The following is an 18,460-nucleotide window of genomic DNA, read 5'->3' on the forward strand; positions in this document are numbered from 1 at the left end:
TGCTTTGTGTAAAAAAATTTTAATGATGCCTCCCTTGTTTTTCACCTTCATAGTAGTTGCCTCAGCAAGTCTAAAAAACAACTTCCTAATTTGGTGGGTCATGATTTCAGTTTTAATTCAAATGATTAATTTCCAAACCAAAGGCATACACAGTTGTCATAATTCCTATGATTGCATTAACAATAATGCTAGTGTAATTAGAGTTTGCTGAAAATCCCTTGGACTAGAGTCGTGGGTCCAATTGCGTTCCAAAATAGATTACTTCTAGGGAGGTTGCTGTCTTCCTTAGAAGATGTTGAAGAGCTCAGACTTCAGGCTACCTGTGTTGGTATCTTGCATCCATCATTTGCTGGCTGTGTTCCTTGGGCAAGTTTCTGGACCTCAGTTTCTGTCTTCTCTGGACCTCAGTTTCCTTATCTGGGGATTATAATAGTTCTGACCTCATGGGGTTTTTATGAACTAAATGAGTGTACTATATATAAAGTACTTAGAATAGTGCCTACCTCGCAGTAATTGTTCAAGACTTGATCGTCATTATGATCTTCTGTTCAATAAAACAGCCTGAAACAATGTAGTCTGTTTGACCTGACCATCTTCATTCTCTTGGTTAGGTTACACACTCTTACACTGTGCCGCAGCCTGGGGTCGTTTGGAAACTTTGAAAGCACTGGTGGAGTTGGACGTTGATATAGAAGCGCTGAACTTCCGGGAAGAAAGAGCACGAGATGTTGCTGCTCGGTATTCCCAGACCGAGTGCGTTGAATTCCTGGACTGGGCAGGTAAGGAGGCCTACAGGGTAGTAGTGTAACCAAATTAACGAGCGTTCGCTCCTTGGTAAGTCACAGAACCTACCCTAGGTGAGTTTTCTCACAAAGGAAACTTTATTGGCAGCAAATAAGGAGATCATGGAGGGTAACTTCCAAAGCTGTGACTCCCCAAGCAAGGGTGCATGGGTTCCTTTTATTTAGGGTTAGGATATTTAAAAAGGGGATCCTTGTCATTGTACAGGCGAGCATAAGGCCCCCCATGCGCCTTAAGGAAACATGCCTATACATACATTGTGTGTTATGTAAATGAGGCTTGGGTCCTCCTTGGGTGGAGATTTCAGTATTAGAGTGAGATAAAGATAGTTGTGGGTTATTCTAGAGGTCACCCGATGGCCCATCTGTGCTCAAACTGGTCTGGGTAGTCCGGGCAGTCTGGGCTGGCTGGAGGCCTCAGGGCAGTTGCTATTGTGTAAGGGATGGTTTTGGTTTCCATTTGCCTGAATTAAGAGATAAGCGGGAAAGAAGTGCTTAAGGAAAAAAAAAATATGGGACAGAGGTTGGTGAGCGCAAGCAGGTGGGTAGTAAAGGTCGGGTCTTGGGATCTAGCTGGTGACAGTAGAAAAGGACTGAGTGATGGATTTTTTTTCCCCTATGAGTTATAGGTTATACCATCAACAAAGCAAGAGATGATTACCATTTTCACCTTTTATCAAGTTTTATTTGTACATGTAATCACAGCTGGTGATAGTGTGTGAAATCCACTTTTTTTTTTTCCTATTTTGCTATTGATCTCAAACATTGTACTTAATAGAAACTCTACATATTGGAAGTTAGTTGATTGACTAATTTGTAACAATTTCACCAATAATTTTCCATAAGAACATATGTATGATATATGTTCAGGGCCATTTTCTGAGAGACTTAGGCAGAGTGGACATTTCTTTTCTTTTTTTTTAAATGGTGTATTTGAGTCATATATTTGCTTTCCCAGGTAGATACAGTTATAATAATTTAAAATGACTTTTCAGGCAAAATTAATCTATAGTGTTAGAATAGCAGTTACCTTTCTCACATGAGGGGAATTTCTAGGGTGTAACTTTTTTTTCTTGATCTGGTTGCTGGTTCCATGGTGTGTTAATTTGTGAAAATTTATTGCGCTGTACATTAGTAATTTTTGCACTTTTCTGCATGTATGTTAAAGCTGCAATCAAAGGTCAAAAAGCTATGTGCTATTTTGAGTTTTAGTGATATTTTGCTTCATTCATTTCCACAGCCCTGTAGAAGATAGCTTAGAGATTCCAGGGAGATAATACCTGTGTAATTATGTACGTGTACACACATTGGTTAAAAAACTAGTACTTGTGAAGTTCACGGCATTCATTTTGCATAGTTCTCTTGCATTTGTGCTTTTCAGCAAGCATTTATTAAATGCCCACTATGAGTATAGCATTGTTGCAGGTACAACTGGTTGTTCCTGCCCTCTGGACATTGGTTAGGTGGGGGATGATAAGCTATAGACATAAATAACATCAGAAAGCCTATGAATAAGGGTTAAAATCAGCAGAGGAGGTGGTCTGTGCTATGGGGTGGTCAGAGAACGTGAAGTTGGAGCATGTTGGAGTTGAACTGGGCCTTGGAGAATGGGTGGGATTTTAATACATTAAAAGGGGACAGGGTGTGAGCACAGCCTGAGGGCTGGGGATGAAAGTGGCATATTGAGGGACAGTGACGAGATTGCCTTACCAGAATAGCAAGTTGTAATTTGCAAACGCGGGCTACAGCACAGGTGGAATCATAAAAGAGAAAGTACATAGGCTTTTGAATCAAATTGCTGGAGTTTATATGCTGGTGTCTCTGTTTGAAACCTATGTGACCTCGGACAAGGTACTTAAATTCTTTATACCTTAGTTTTATTTTCCAGAAAAGGGACCAATAATAGATCCTACCTCTTGGCAGTTGTGAGATGATATAAAGCACTTCCCACAAGGCCTGGTGTGTGATTAGCACTTGAAAAATGCTACTGCTGTTATTACAGCCAGATAATACCCTGAAATGCCAGGTTAAGGTGTTTTCATTTCATTTCTGTTGCAACTGGGAGCCACTGAAAGTTTTATGTAGAAAAGGAAGAGGATGAAAGTGATATTTAGGAAGAGTCATCTGGTAGCAGTAAGGAACTTGCTTATCAGTAACATGAGAGGGGGACTGGGAGAATAGAAATAAGGAAATTGAGGGAAAGTAGCATGTTTGGAAAGAAAAAGATGAGTTATATTTTGCGGATTATTTTGCAGATAATTATCCACTTGTACTAAATGTTTTCTAGGGGCAATATTTCTAAGAATAGCTTCAATTTCATGGTGAGATCTGTAAGTAAAAAGAAAACAAATAGCAAAGAATTTAAGCAATCTCCCATGAAGTTATTGTAGCTGAAATTCACATTGTATAATTTAAAATCCATTTTTGAAGAATGACCCATGGTACTTAAAAAAAAAAAAAAACACAAACCAGGGACAAATTTAAATGTAACTTTTCTGAAAAGAAACAGTTTGGGACTTATGGGTGTGGAGTTCCAGCTGTTTTCTTCTTCCTAATATCCATCTGTTTTGTTTGGGTCCTTACATTCTTGGGGGAATTATACTTAACATTTCCTAAGAATTGAGATAAAAGAAGACTATAATACTATATAAACGAGTATCCTGTTTTCAGATCAGCGATGGAATTGTAAGGATTGGAGCTTCATGGTAATGTAGCTGGGGAATGTCAGAAACACAAACTATTCAACAAAACATTTAACATTTGTTTAATTCAGACTTAATGAGAGTTTAAACCACTACTATTTCTTGTTCTAGTGATTAGAGTATGAGTCACCTGGAGAAGTTTAAGGGGTTGAGGACTCCCTATGTTGCCAGCTGGACTGGGGAGACCCCCCCTGGGCCCGGAGGCCTCTGCCCAGCCCATCCCTAGGATGTCACTGAAGGCTTTTGGTCTCCTCACTAGAAAGAATTCATGGGCAGACCAGACACAAAGATTGAGTGGTGCAAGTAGGAGAGTTTATTAAAGTAAGAATACGCTCTCAAGATGTGAGAGCAGGTGAGCTTGAGAGAGAGCTGAATGCCCTGGTTTGGGGTCTCTTTTATTGACAGTTGTTAACTAGGGGGTGGAATATTCATTACTTGGGGAGGGGATTTCTTGGGAGCAAAGTTTTGTACATTTTCTTGCTTATGTCATCACGGTTTCCAGCCTTCTTTGCCTTGGGCCTGTCTGGTTTGATCAGCTTCATGTGGCTTGTTTTGGAGTGCTGTCAGGACAGGTTCTCTAACTTTCCCAATAATTGGCCATAACTCCCCCTTTGCTGGCCTCCAGGCATCCTGTTAAAGCCTGTCTACTCTAAAGCCCACCCAAAAAGATTCTCCTCCATACAGTAGAAAATTCCACTCTTAGAGATCAATTGCTTTGGATTTTCGAGGTTTGGAGACTTTTCAAGAGTTTTCATTAAAAGAAATTTGTATCAATGTTCTCTTAGAGGGAACTGGTTGACAGGTCAACTCTGAAAGGATGGAAGAGACATTTTTGGAGATTAAGTGTAGGGTTGTGCTAAGGGAGAATGGAAGTAAGGAGGAGTCTGGAAACTGGGCTCATAAACTTTTAATAATCCATAATAACCTGAGCAGGCACTATTCTATTACTTGTAAAAACTATAGAGTCTTACTCATTGTTTCAAGAATTGTTTTTTTTTTTTTAAGAATTGTTTTTTAAAAGTTTTTTTTCTCCCTTATATTGATGGGAGGTGTATTACAGAACTGGCATGTTTTTCTGTATGTTTTATTTTATTTTTTATCTTTATTTTTTTTTAAAGATTTTATTTATTTATTTGTGTGAGAGAGAATGAGAGAGAGCACATGAGAGGGGGGAGGGTCAGAGGGAGAAGCAGACTCCCTGCCGAGCAGGGAGCCCGATGTGGGACTCGATCCAGGGACTCCGGGATCATGACCTGAGCCGAAGGCAGTCGCTTAACCAACTGAGCCACCCAGGCGCCCTTTCTGTATGTTTTAAATCAAATCTTCTGTCCTAGTCTCAGAGAGGGCTCCCAATTTGTTTGGAAAATCTGGTAACCATACTTATAAAAATTGAGGTGGCTGATCAACAAAAGTCCAGAATACTTTCTAAAAACTGAGGTATCTTATCAACCAAAGCCTGAAATTTTAGAAATGTTGATGCTTAATCATTTGTCATAATGAAAATGGAAAAATTTATACTTTAAAAAATTATTATGTTTCTTAATATTTCCATACTACTTTAGCAATCTGAGATGGGAAATTAAAAGTTTCTGTGTGACCAAAAAATCTACTCAGGAAAGTAAGAAAAATCACAAATTGACTTTATTTATTTATTTATTATTAATTAATTAATTTATTTAAAGTAGTCTCCATGCCCAGGGTGGAGCGAATGTGGGGCTTGAACTCATGACCCTGAGATCAAGACCTGAGCTGAGATTAAGAGTCAGACGCTTAACCAACTGAGCCACCCAGGCACCCCACAAATATTATTTAAATCAGAGATTTATTGAAACACTAAATCAAGATTCTGTTCTACATATTGATTAATGATTAGTAATCTAACACTAAAAAGAAAAAAAACAAACATGAAGAAGTGATTATATACAATCTTTTTCTTGGTACTCTAGTAAGTATGGATTCCTTTTTAGTTGAAGTAATTTTTCAACCCATACTTCTTTGGAAAGATTCAGTAAAGTATGTGACAAAAAAAAATTACAAGGGCTCTCAAAGAACCATTTTTATCCTTGCATGAGTTGTCTCAACAGATTTCTTGTGTAATCTCCATATGGGATTGAACTACATTTGCATACAGATAGGTCTAGTATCCTCTGGCTCCTTCTTCACTCCTCTTCCTCTTTAGTTTTCGGTGCTTGACTTTCTTAGCTGGAGGATGATGGGACATCTGATTCAGGTACTTGGTCATCATTGATGTTGTGGCCACCAGCCGGCAGAGTATTTGGTCAATGTCATAGATGGACTGATTTTCTAGGTCCTTACCAAATGTATCTGAGGAGGCTGGTTTTTTCAGCTAAAAGAAGAAAGACAGATGATATTATAGATTTTTTTCTTACTGTAGTTCAGATTACATTTGTTTTCTGGATATGTACACTTAAACTCTAAACACTACCCATTATGTATCTATACAAAAGAAAGGTTACTATAAAAGGTGTTAAGTGCAGAAGAAATGCTCTTTTGTATATGATTATAAGATTATAGTGATCATTATCACCATCAGCAAGCATTTAATATGTGCTTTTTATGGTTAGAGCATTCTGCTGAAAGAAATTACTTGAATATTAGTAAAATGTTTTCCTTTTCTAAGCAGCCTCCATGTATAATGCAGTCAAATCCTAGTAATTTTATAAATATCTCATTGTTGTGAAGGTCAGTGAGCTTTTAAGATTGCCTCAAAATACAGTGCCATTGGCAAAGTAGGAAATTAGTTTAAGAGCACCATTTCCCAGAAAATTATCCTAACCTTAGAAATTAGTTTATAGTCTATTTAAAAAAGAAAAAAATACATGACAACTTTGACATACTTAGCTTTCTTAGATAGATCTGGAAGGGACTTTACAGATCCTTTGTCCAGATACTTCATTTATGGATGAGACAGCTGAGAAAGATTGAATGACTTACCTATGGGCCCAGACAGATAACTTCATCTCCTACCCATTCTACTCACTGTAGCTCACTACTTTCCTGATCTATTTTGTAACTTGAAAGAGAGAGGATGAACTAGATTATTTTAAGGGCTTTCTAATTCAGTACACATTGTTGAGCCCCAAGTATGTGCAAGACACTGTACTACATGTTTAGGGGTGAGTGGTGGGGGCAAGGACATGTTACAAAGAGGAATAAGACATGGTACTTTCCTTCAAAGAAGCTGATAATCTTATGTTTTAAAGTCTATGGTATTTATAACTATTCCTATTTGCATCACTAATTCACCTTTTTTTGGTGTTTTTTCCATTTCATCCACAGGTAATGCACAGATAAAACAGACAGGATTAAAAAGAGAGCTTGTACTAAAATATAAATGAGATGTAAAGAACCCTGAAATATATCCATATTAGCAAAACTGCAGCATAGTTTGTCCAGAGGGTAAGGTAGACAGTGAGATGGAGAAGGCTTAACTTTCAGATAATGCATTTCTTCTGGAAAAATCTCCCATCCAACCTTTGTCCAGATAGTTCCATCACAAATGCAGAAGCTCTCCCTAAAGAAGCAGATAAACAACAGAGAAAAAGTTAGGGATAGTCCTTGAATGGACATCTTTCTCAACTGGGGAAAAAAAAATCTATAGCCAAAAAATTGGTCACAGAGCAGAATCACTCTGGGATCAGTTAATATGGTGCTCCACTGAAAGCATTGTCAGCACAATATACACTGATGATCATTATAACATCATCAGTCATAGTGATTCAGGATAAATTCAGTGATGTCATAAAGGACCACATTAGAACTAAAAGGTGTCATCTAGCCAATTACTGGGTTCTTTTCTTTCTCCCTTTCTTTCTTTCTTTCTTTCCTTCTTTCTTTCTTTCCTTCCTTCCTTCCTTCCTTCCTTCCTTCCTTCCTTCCTTCCTTCCTTCCTTCCTTCCTTCCTTCCTTCCTTCCTTCCTTCCCTCTTTCTCTCTTTCTCTCTTTGTATTTTTAAGTAATCTGTACACCCATTGTGGGGCTTGAACTCACAACCCCAAGAGTAAGAGTTGCATGCTTCACCAACTGAGCCAGCCAGGCACTCCTCCTGGGTTTCTTAGGGATATTTTTCCTTGCTTTTTGCCAGAATGTTTTGACCTTTTTCCCTTTTCTGAAAAATGAAGACTTTACTAATTTTTGCTTGCTAATAAATTCTGTGATCATATTAACAGATTTTCATGGAAATAATTTACCTGTATCTCCTCCAAACCTTCTGAGGTATGGCAGTTTTATATCTACCTAAAGTGTTGCTATAGCCATACCGTTTCACACAATTTAGCATCTGCTTCTGTTTTTTTCACTCTGGAATGTCCTTCCCTTCAAATAGTTAAGCAAATATTGAGTTCCTCCCCCTTTTAACCTGTGTCCCTTTGGTGGCAATGTGGTACCGTCCAATAGTGAGTGAGGGGTGGGGAATTTGGCATGGAATATGATAAAAAGATGAGAGATAGATCCTGCCTTTAAAGGGCTTACAGTCTAGAGATAGAAGCAAAAAACAAGATAGGAAAAATTATGAGATAGACTAAAATGAGAGCTAACTCAAATTATAATCATGTAATGGTTGAGAGAGCAATCAGTTCTATTTGGGGGAATCAGAAGTCAGAAGTTTCACAGAAGAGTATTTGAGTAAGCTTTGAAGAACGAGTAGAATTTTGGAAGATGGCAATGCAGAGAGGGCATCTTAGGTTGAGGAAACATAATAGAGAAATTCTCTGTCAACATTCATATAATAAATACTTATTGAGTACCTCTATGTGCTAAATACTGTCCTAGGACCTGAGAATATATACACAATTTGGCACAAAACAGAATCTTATGTTCCTCAGTTTACTTTCCAGTAGGAAGACCCAGAAACTATATCTGTCAAAATCTATAAATCTATAGAGAGCTTTCGAGAAAAGTAGAACGGCAAGGGGGTTATGAAATCGCCGGCAAGGGGGTTTTGAAGTTGCCAGTAAGTGAATGAGTGAGTGTGTGTTCCTTTATAGAGGGCAAACAGGAAAGGCCTCTCTGATAAGCTAATGTCTGAGCAGACAGACAGCTGAGGAACTGAGAGTGAGCCATGTTGACAGGTGGGGATGTTGCTCTGTAAATAATGGGTAGACTCTCTGGATGAATGTTGGAAGGGATAAAGCTAGAAAGGTAGTTTGTGGCTAGATGGATGTTGGAGGGCTCTGTGTTTTATTCAGTAGTCAGTAGGGAGTCATTTAGAGAGTTTTGAGGAGAAGAGTGACATAATGATAAACTTACCGAGTGCTTTACTATGTCCCAGGCACTGTGCCAAGATACTTGCATGCATTATACTACATTTTGTTTAGTCCTTACAGTTATATGAGGACTGTACTACAATACTTCCATTTTATAGATGAAACCTAGAGAGGTTAAGGTATTACTGTGGTCTAAGTGTTTGTGTCTTCCTACCCCCAATTCATATGTTGAATACTAATGCCCAGTGTGATAGTTTTAGGAGGTGTAGGGCCTTTGGGAGGTGCTTAGAAAATGAGGGTGGAACCCTCACAAATAAGATTAGTGTCCTTATAAGAGTTCTCACAGAGCTCCCTAGCCCCTTCCACCATGTGAAGGCATAGTGAGAATATGCCAGCTATGAAGAAGGAGGGTCTCATCAGACCACAACCATGTTGGTGCCTTGATCTTGGACTTCTCAGTCTCCAGAACCGTGAGAAATGAATTTCTATTGTTTATAATCTACCCAGTCGGTGATGTTTTGCTATAGCAGCCTGAATGCATTACACAGGTATGGTGGCATTAGGAGGATGCTTGCAATAAACTCCTTTCTCTACCAAGCCACTCCTAATAAACATGTGCTCTCAGTAAAATCAGTGTGCTTATCATACAAATGCAGTTTCATGACAAGTTCTTTAGTCCCGTCTTCTGACTAATTCCTCCATCCTGTATTGGAATTCTGGAACTACCACTGACTCCAGGTTACCCAAATAGTGTAGCCAAAATCTAAACCTTGAATTCCAGTTTAGGGAATTAATTTTGCTTGCAGCGTGAATGATAGGTTTGAATCTGCGAAGGGCTGGAAGCAAGAATACTAGTTAACTGGTCCCTATACATTAATACAATTTCTGGAGCACCTGGGTGACTCAGTTGGTTGAGCGTCCAACTCTTGATCTTGGCTCGGGTCTTGATCTCAGGGTTGTGCGTTTGAGCCCTGTGTTGAGTCCAGCAAACAAACAAACCAAAAAAACCCTAAAAACTATTCCAGACATGGGTCTGAATTTGACCTCTTTTATTATGTCCACTTTACAGATAGACAAATGAGGCTTAGGAGATTGTTAGTTACTACAGATGACACAGCTGAGTGTCACAGTGATTTTTTTTAAAGTTTCTGTTTCAATTCCAGTTAGTTATCATACAGTGTAATATTAGTTTCAGATGTACAATTTAGTGATTCAACACTCCACACGGCACCCAGTGCTCATCACAACAAGCGCCCTCCTCAGTCGCCATCACCTATTTCACCCAACCCCCTACCCGACTCCCCTCTGGTAACCATCAGTTTGTTCTCTATAGTTAAGAGTCTGTTTCTTGGTGTGCCTCTCTCTCTCTCTTTTCCCCCTTTGCTCATTTGTTTTGTTTCTTAAATTCCACATAGGAGCAAAATCATATGGTATCTGTCTTTTTCTAATTGACTTATTTTGCTTAGCATAATACTCTCTCTAGCTCCATCCACATCCTTGCAAATGGTAAGATTGCATTCCTTTTTAAGGTTAAGTAATATTCCAATTTATATATATACCTTAAGTAATACTCCATTTTATATATATACCACATCAATACAGATGGGCACTTGGGCTGTTTCTGTAGTTTGGCTATTGTAGATAATGCTGCTATAAACATTGGTGTCCATGTATCCCTTTGAATTGGTATTATTGTATTCTTTGGGTAAATACTGCAATTGCTGAATTGTAGAGTGGTTCTGTGTTTGACTTTTGAGGAACCACCATACTGTTTTCCACAGTGGCTGCACCAGTTTGCCTTCCCACCAGCAGTGCAAGAGGGTTCCCTTTCTCCACATCCTCACCAATACCTGTTGTTTCTTGTATTTTTTATTTTAGCTCTTCTGACAGATGTGAGGTGAAATCGCATTGTAGTTTTGATTTGTATTTCTCTGATGATGAGTAATGTGGAGCATCTTTTCATGTCTGTTGGCCAGCTGTATGTCTTCTTTAGAAAAATGTCTATCCATGTTTTTTACCCATTTTTTAGTTGGATTATTTGTTTTTTGGATGTTGAATTGTATAGGTTCTTTATCAGAGATGTCATTTGCAAATATCTTCCCCCATTCCACAAGTTGCCTTTTAGTTTTGTTGTTTGTTTCCTTCTCTGTGCAGAAGCTTTTTATTTTGATGAAGTCCCGATCCTTTATTTTTGCTCTTGTTTTCCTTGCCTCCAGAGACATATCTAGAAAGAAGCTGCTATTGCCAATGTCAAAGAGGTTACTGCCTGTGTTCTCCACTAGGACTTTTTAGTAGTTTCCTGTCTCACATTTAGGTCTTTTATCCATTTTGAAGTTATTTTTGTGTAGGGTGTAAGAAAGTGGTCCAGTTTCATTCTTTTGCATGTTGCTCTCCAGTTTTCCCAACACCATTTGTTGAAGAGACTCTTTTCCATTGGCTCTTTATTGAAGATTAATTGACCATATAGTTGTGGGTTCATTTATGGGTTCTCTATTCTGTTCCACTGGTCTATGTGTCTATTTTTGTGCTCTTTACTGTTTTGATCACTACAGCTTTGTAATATAACCTGAACTCCAGAATTGTGATGCCTCCAGCTTTGCTTTTCTTTTTCAAGGTTGCTTTGGCTATTTGGGGTCTTTCATGGTTCTATACAAATTTTAGGGTTGGTTGTTCTAGCTCTGTGAAAAATGCTGTTGGTATTTTGATAGGGATTGCATTAAATGTGTAGATCACTTTGGGTAGCATAGACATTTTAACAATATTTGTTCTAATCCATGGATGTTTTCCATTTCTTTGTGTTTTATCTTCATCTCTTTCATCAGTGTTTTATAGTTTTCAGAGTACTGGTCTTTCACCTCTTTGGTTAGGTTTATTCCTAAGTATCTTATGGTTTTTAGTACAGTTGTAAATGGGATTAATGCCCTAATTTGTCTTTCTGCTGCTTCATTATTGGTGTATAGAAATACAACATATTTCTGTATGTTGTTTTTGTATCCTGTGACTTTACAGAATTCGTGTATCAGTTCTACAGGTTTTTGGTGCAGTCTTTTGGGTTTTCTATATAGAGTATCATGTCATCTGCAAATAGTGAAAATTTGACTTCTATGCCAATTTGGATGCCTTTTATTTCTTTTTGTTGTCTGATTGCTGTGGCTAGGACTTCTAGTACTATGTTGAATATCAGTGGTGAGAGTAGACATCCCTGTCTTGTTCCTGACCACAGAGGAAAAGCTCTGTTTTTTTCCCATTGAGAATGATATTAGTTGTGGTTTTTCATATATGGACTTTATTATGCTGAGATACATTCCCTCTAACCCTACTTTGTTGAGAGTTTTTATCATGAATGGATGTTGTACTTTGTCAAATGCTTTTTCTGCATCTATTGAAAGGGTCGTATGGTTCTTATCCTTTCTTTTATTAATGTGGTGTATCACATTGATTGATTTGCGAATATTGAACCACCCTTGCAGCCCAGGAATAAATCCCACTTGATTTGTTCACAGACGAATTCTACCAAACATTTAAAGAAGAGCTAATACTTATTCTTCTCAAACTATTCCAAAAAATAGTTTTGGAATTCATTCTATGAGGCCAGCATTACCCTGATACCAAAACCAGAAAAAGACTCCCCTAAAAAGAAAACTACAGGCCAATATCCCCGATGAACATGGATACAAAAATTCTCAATAGCAAACACAACCCAAAGGATTAAAAGGATCATTCACCAATCATGGCCTCATAGAATGAATTTGGAAGTTTTCCTTCCTTTTCTATTTTTTGGAATAGTTTGAGAAGAATAGGTATTAACTCTTCTTTAATTCTTTGGTAGAATTTGTCTGTGAAGCCATCTGGCCCTGGACTTTGGTTTGTTGGGAGATTTTTATTACTGATTCATTTTCTTTGCTGGTTATCAGTCCGTTCAAGTTTTCTGTTTCTTCCTGTTTCAGTTTTGGTAGTTTATACATTTCTAGGAATTTATCCATTTCTTCTAGGTTGTCCAGTTTGTTGGCATATAGTTTTTCATAATCTTCTCTTATGATTGTTTGCATTTCTGTGGTGTTTGTTGTTATTTCTCCTCTCTTGTTCATGATTTTATTTATTTGGGTCCTTTTTATTTTCTTTTTGGTAAGTGTGGCTAGGGGTTTATCAATTTAATTAATTCTTTCAAAGAACCAACTCCTGGTTTCATTGATCTGTTCCATTGTTTTTTTAGTTTCTGTATCATTTATTTCTGCTCTAATCTTTATTATTTCCTTCCTTCTTTTGGTTTTAGGCTTTTTCCTTGTTCTTTCTCTAGCTCCTTTAGGTGTAAGGTTAGGTTGTTTACTTGAGATTTTTCTTGCTTCCTGAGCTAGGCCTGTATTGCTATGTACTTCCCTCTTGTGACCACTTTTGCTGCATCCCAAGTGTTTTGGACCATTTTGCTTTCATTTTCATTTGTGTCTATGTTTTTTTAATTTCTTCTTTGATTTCCTGGCTGACGCATTCATTGTTTTATAGCATGTTGTTTAAGCTCCATGTATTTGTGGACTTTTCAAATTTTTTTTGTGTGTGGTTGACTTCAACATTGTAGTCAGAAAATATGCATGGTATGATCTCAATCTTTCTGTACTTGTTGAGGCCTGATTCATGACTTAGTATGTGATCTATTCTTTTTTTTTTTTTTAAAGATTTTATTTATTTATTTGAAAGATAGAGACATAGCAAGAGAGGGAACACAAGCAGGGGGAGTGGGAGAAGGAGAAGCAGGCTTCCCGCCGAGCAGGGAGCCCGATGTGGGGCTCGATCCCAGGACCCTGAGATCATGACCTGAGCTGAAGGTAGATGCTTAACCAACTGAGCCACCCAGGTGCCCCAGTATGTGATCTATTCTTGAGACTGTCCCATGTGCACTTGAAAAGAATATGTATTCTGCTGTTTTAGGATGGCATGTTCTGAATATGTCTATCAAGTCCATGTGATCCAGTGTGTCATTCAAAGCCATTATTTCCATCAATCAAAGAAAGACATGTATCATATGACCTCACTGATAAGAGGAATTCTTAATATCAGGAAACAAACTGAGGGTTGCTGGAGTGGTGGGGGGTGGGAGGGATGGGGTGGCTAGGTGATAGACATTGGGAAGGGTATGTGCTATGGTGAGCTCTGTGAACTGTGTAAGACTGTTGAATCACAGACCTGAACCTCTGAAACAAATAATACATTATATGTTAAAAAAAAAGAAGAAGAAGAAGAAGATAGCAAGAAGGGAAAAATGAAGGGGTGGGAATTGAAGGGGGAGATGAACCATGAGAGACTATGGACTCTGAGAAACAAACTGAGGGTTCTAGAGGGGAGGGGGGTGGGAGGATGGGTTAGCCTGGTGACGGGTATTAAAGAGGGCACGTACTGAATGGAGCACTGGGTCTTATACTCAAACAATGAATCATGGAACACTACATCAAAAACTAATGATGTAATGTATGGTGATTAACATAACATAATAAAAAAAACCCATTATTTCCTTGTTGATTTTCTGTTTAGATGATATGTGCATTGATATAAGTGGGGTGTTAAAGTCCTCTACTATTATTGTGTTTTATCAATTAGTTCCTTTATGTTTTTTATTATATATTTGGGTGCTCCCATCCTGGATGCATAAATATTTATAATTATTAGTTGGATTATCCCCTTTTTTATGCTATAGTGTCCTTCTTTATCTCTTGTTCCAGTCTTCATTTTATTTATTTATTTATTTAATTTTTTATTATGTTAATCCCCATACATTATATCATTAGTTTTAGATGTAGTGTTCCATGATTCATTGTTTGTGCATAACACCCAGTGTTCCATGCAGAACGTGCCCTCTTCAATATCCATCACCAGGCTAACCCATCCTCCCACCCCCCTCCCCTCTAGAACCCTCAGTTTGTTTTTCAGAGTCCATCGTCTCTCATGGTTCGTCTACCCCTCCGATTCCCCCCGCTTCATTCTTCCCGTCCTGCTATCTTCTTCTTCTTTTTTTTTCTTAACATATAATGTATTATTTGTTTCAGAGGTACAGTTCTGAGATTCAACAGTCTTGCACAATTCACAGCGCTTACCAGAGCACATACCCTCCCCAGTGTCTATCACCCAGTCACCCCATCCCTCCCACCCCACCCCCCACTCCAGCAACCCTCCGTTTGTTTCCTGAGATTAAGAATTCCTCATATCAGTGAGGTCATATGATACATGTCTTTCTCTGTTTGACTTATTTCGCTCAGCATAATACTCTCCAGTTCCATCCACATCATTGCAAATGGCAAGATCTCATTCCTTTTGGTGGCTGCATAATATTCCATTGTATATATATACCACCTCTTCTTTATCCATTCATCTGTCAGTGGACATCTTGGCTCTTTCCACAGTTTGGCTATTGTGGACATTGCTGCTATAAACATTGGGGTGCACGTACCCTTTTGGATCCCTACTTTTGTATCTTTGGGGTAAATACCCAGTAGTGCAATTGCTGGATCATATGGTAGCTTTATTTTCAACTTTTTGAGGAACCTCCATACTGTTTTCCAGAGTGGCTGCACCAGCTTGCATTCCCACCAACAGTGTAGGAGGGTTCCCCTTTCTCCGCATCCCCGCCAACATCTGTCATTTCCTGACTTGTTAATTTTAGCCATTCTGACTGGTGTGAGGTGGTATCTCATTGAGGTTTTGATTTGGATTTCCCTGATGCCGAGTGATGTTGAGCACTTTTTCATGTGTCTGTTGGCCATTTGGATGTCTTCTTTGCAGAAATGTCTGTTCATGTCTTCTGCCCATTTCTTTTTTTTTTTTTTAAAGGTTTTATTTATTTATTTGAGAGAGAGAGAATGAGACAGGGAGCACGAGAGGGAAGAGGGCAGAGGGAGAAGCAGACTCCCCGCCGAGCAGGGAGACCGACGCGGGACTCGATCCCGGGCCTCCAGGATCATGACCTGAGCCGAAGGCAGTCGCTTAACCAACTGAGCCACCCATGCACCCTTCTGCCCATTTCTTGACTGGATTCTTTGTTCTTTGGGTGTTGAGTTTGATAAGTTCTTTATAGATTTTGGATACTAGCCCTTTATCGGATATGTCATTTGCAAATATCTTCTCCCATTCTGTCGGTTGTCTTTTGGTTTTGTTGACTGTTTCTTTTGCTGTGCAAAAGCTTTTTATCTTGATGAAGTCCCAATAGCTCATTTTTGCCCTTGCTTCCCTTGCCTTTGGCGATGTTTCTAGGAAGAAGTTGCTGCGGCTGAGGTTGAAGAGGTTGCTGCCTGTGTTCTCCTTTAGGATTTTGATGGACTCCTGTCTCACATTGAGGTCTTTCAACCATTTGGAGTCTATTTTTGTGTGTGGTGTAAGGAAATGGTCCAGTTTCATTCTTCTGCATGTGGCTGTCCAATTTTCCTAACACTATTTGTTGAAGAGACTGTCTTTTTTCCATTGTCATTCTTTCCTGGTTTCTCAAAGATTAGTTGACCATAGAGTTGAGGGTCCACTTCTGGGCTCTCTGTTCTGTTCCATTGACCTATGTGTCTGTTTTTGTGCCAGTACCATACTGTCTTGATGATGACAGCTTTGTAATAGAGCTGGAAGTCCGGAATTGTGATGCCACCAGCTTTGGTTTTCTTTTTCAACATTCCTCTGGCTATTTGGGGTCTTTTCTGGTTCCACATAGATTTTAGGATTATTTGTTCCATTTCTTTGAAAAAAGTGGATGGTATTTTGATGGGGATTGCATTAAATGTGTAGATTGCTCTAGGTAGCATTGACATCTTCACAATATTTGTTCTTCCAGTGTATGAGCATGGAATGTTTTTCCATTTCTTTGTGTCTTCCTCTATTTCTTTCATGAGTATTTTATAGTTTTCTGAGTACAGATCCTTTGTCTCTTTGGTTAGATTTATTCCTAGGTATCTTATGGTTTTGGGTGCAATTGTAAATGGGATCGACTCCTTAATTTCTCTTTCTTCTGTCTTGTTGTTGGTGTATAGGAATGCCACTGACTTCTGTGCATTGATTTTATATCCTGCCACTTAACTGAATTCCTGTATGAGTTCTAGCAGTTTTGGGGTGGAGTCTTTGGGGTTTTCCACATAAATTATCATATCATCTGCAAAGAGTGAGAGTTTGACTTCTTCTTTGCCGATTTGGATGCCTTTTATTTGTTTTTGTTGTCCTATTGCTGTGGCTAGGACTTCCAATACTATGTTGAATAGCAGTGGTGATAGTGGACATCCCTGCCATGTTCCTGACCTTAGGGGGAAAGCTCTCAGTTTTTCTTCATTGAGAATGATATTTGCTGTAGGTTTTTCATAGATGGCTTTTATGATATTGAGGTATGTACCCTCTATGCCTATACTCTGAAGAGTTTTGATCAAGAAAGGATGCTTACAGTCTTCATTTTAAAGTCAAGTTTTCTCGTATAAGAATTGCTACTCAGGTGTTCTTTTGACATCCATTAGTATGATAAATGGTTCTTTATCCCCTCACTTTCAGTCTGCAGGTGTGAAATGAGTTTCATGTAAGCAGCATATAGATGAGTCTTGTTTTTTTTTATCCAGTCTGGTACCCTGTGTTTTTTTATTGGAACATTTAGTCCATTTACATTCAGAGTAATTATTGATAGATATGTACTTAGTGCCATTTTATTACTTGTTTTGTCATTGTTTCTGGTGATGTTCTCTGTTCCTTATTTGTGTCACTTTTGGTCTTTCCTTTCTACTCAAGGAGTCCCTTTTAATATTTCTTTCAGGACTGGTTTAGTTTTTGTTTGTCTGGGAAACTCTTTCTCTCCTTCTCGTCTGAATGATAGCCTTACTGGATAGAATATTCTTGGCTGCACATTTTTCCCATTCAGCACTTTGACTATGTCATACCACTCCCTTCTGGCTGGCTGTGTTTTTGTTGAGAAATCTGCAGCTAGCCTTATGGGTTTTCCCTTGTAAGTTAAGGACTTCTTTTGTCTTTCTACTTTTAAGATTTTTTCTTTATGACTATATTTTGCAAATTTAGTTACAATATTTTTGGTGTTGGCCTGCTTTGGTTGATTTTGATGGGAATTCTCTGTGCCTCCTGGATCTGGATGTTTGTATCCTTCTCCAGATTAGGGAAGTTTTTTGCTATTATTTTTTCAAATAATTTTTCTGCTCCCTTTTCTCTCTTCTTCTTCTGGGACTCCTATAATACAAATGTTATTACTTTTGATGAAGTCACTCAGTTCCATAAGATGAAGTCTATTCTAGTGTTCCATAATTCTTCTCTCTTTTGTTCAGCTTCCTTATTTTCCATTATTTTGTCTTCTATATCAATAATTCATTCTTCGTTTTCTTTCAGCCTGCTGTTCATTGCCTCAAACCTGTTTCTAATCTCACTTATTACATTTTTCACTTCTGACAGATTTTTTTTAACTCTTATTTCTGTGTTATGGGTCTCCCTGAAGTTTTCCATTCTTTTCTCAAGTCCAGTGAGTATCCTTATGATGCTTTAAATTCTCCATCAGGCATGTTACTTATATTTGTTTCACTCAGATCTCTGGCTATGACCTTATCTTGTTCTTTCATGTGGGATGAATTCTTCCACCTTGGCACTTTGTCTAAGTCTCCGCCTCCTCCCCCCCCCCCCCCCTCCTCCTCCCCCCTCCCCCTCTTCCTCCTCCTCCTCCTCCTCCTTCTTCTTCTTTCTTCTTCTTCTTCTTCTTCTTCTTCTTCTTCTTCTTCTTCTTCTTCTTCTT

General features: G+C 38.4%; 2 protein-coding genes across 2 annotated transcripts in view; one reads left to right on the forward strand and one right to left on the reverse strand.

The window, feature by feature from the left end:
* The window catches only part of ANKRD45 (ankyrin repeat domain 45), a 44,418-nt gene that overhangs the window by 16,425 nt on the left and 9,533 nt on the right, over window positions 1–18,460 (forward strand). Inside the window, exon 2 of the mRNA XM_021682619.1 lies at window positions 612–779. Coding sequence (XP_021538294.1) covers window positions 612–779 — 168 coding nt within the window. The remainder of the gene's footprint in view (window positions 1–611; window positions 780–18,460) is intronic.
* On the reverse strand, window positions 5,640–7,093 carry TEX50 (testis expressed 50). Its single transcript, XM_021682620.1, has 2 exons — window positions 6,770–7,093; window positions 5,640–5,849 (listed from the first exon to the last, which is right to left on the reverse strand). Exons 1-2 carry the CDS (start codon window positions 7,091–7,093, stop codon window positions 5,640–5,642), a joined length of 534 nt encoding a protein of 177 aa, XP_021538295.1.

This window comes from Neomonachus schauinslandi, chromosome 6 (genome assembly GCF_002201575.2).
Source record: "Neomonachus schauinslandi chromosome 6, ASM220157v2, whole genome shotgun sequence".
Lineage (NCBI taxonomy): Eukaryota > Metazoa > Chordata > Mammalia > Carnivora > Phocidae > Neomonachus > Neomonachus schauinslandi.

What these genes read in the sequence shown, in the direction of transcription:
- TEX50 (XM_021682620.1), bottom strand. Translation starts at nt 7,093, where the DNA reads ATGTCCATTCAAGGACTATCCCTAACTTTTTCTCTGTTGTTTATCTGC. An exon ending in GGAAAAAACACCAAAAAAAG is followed by an intron (nt 5,850 to 6,769) that starts GTGAATTAGTGA and finishes TTCTTCTTTTAG; the next exon opens with CTGAAAAAACCAGCCTCCTC.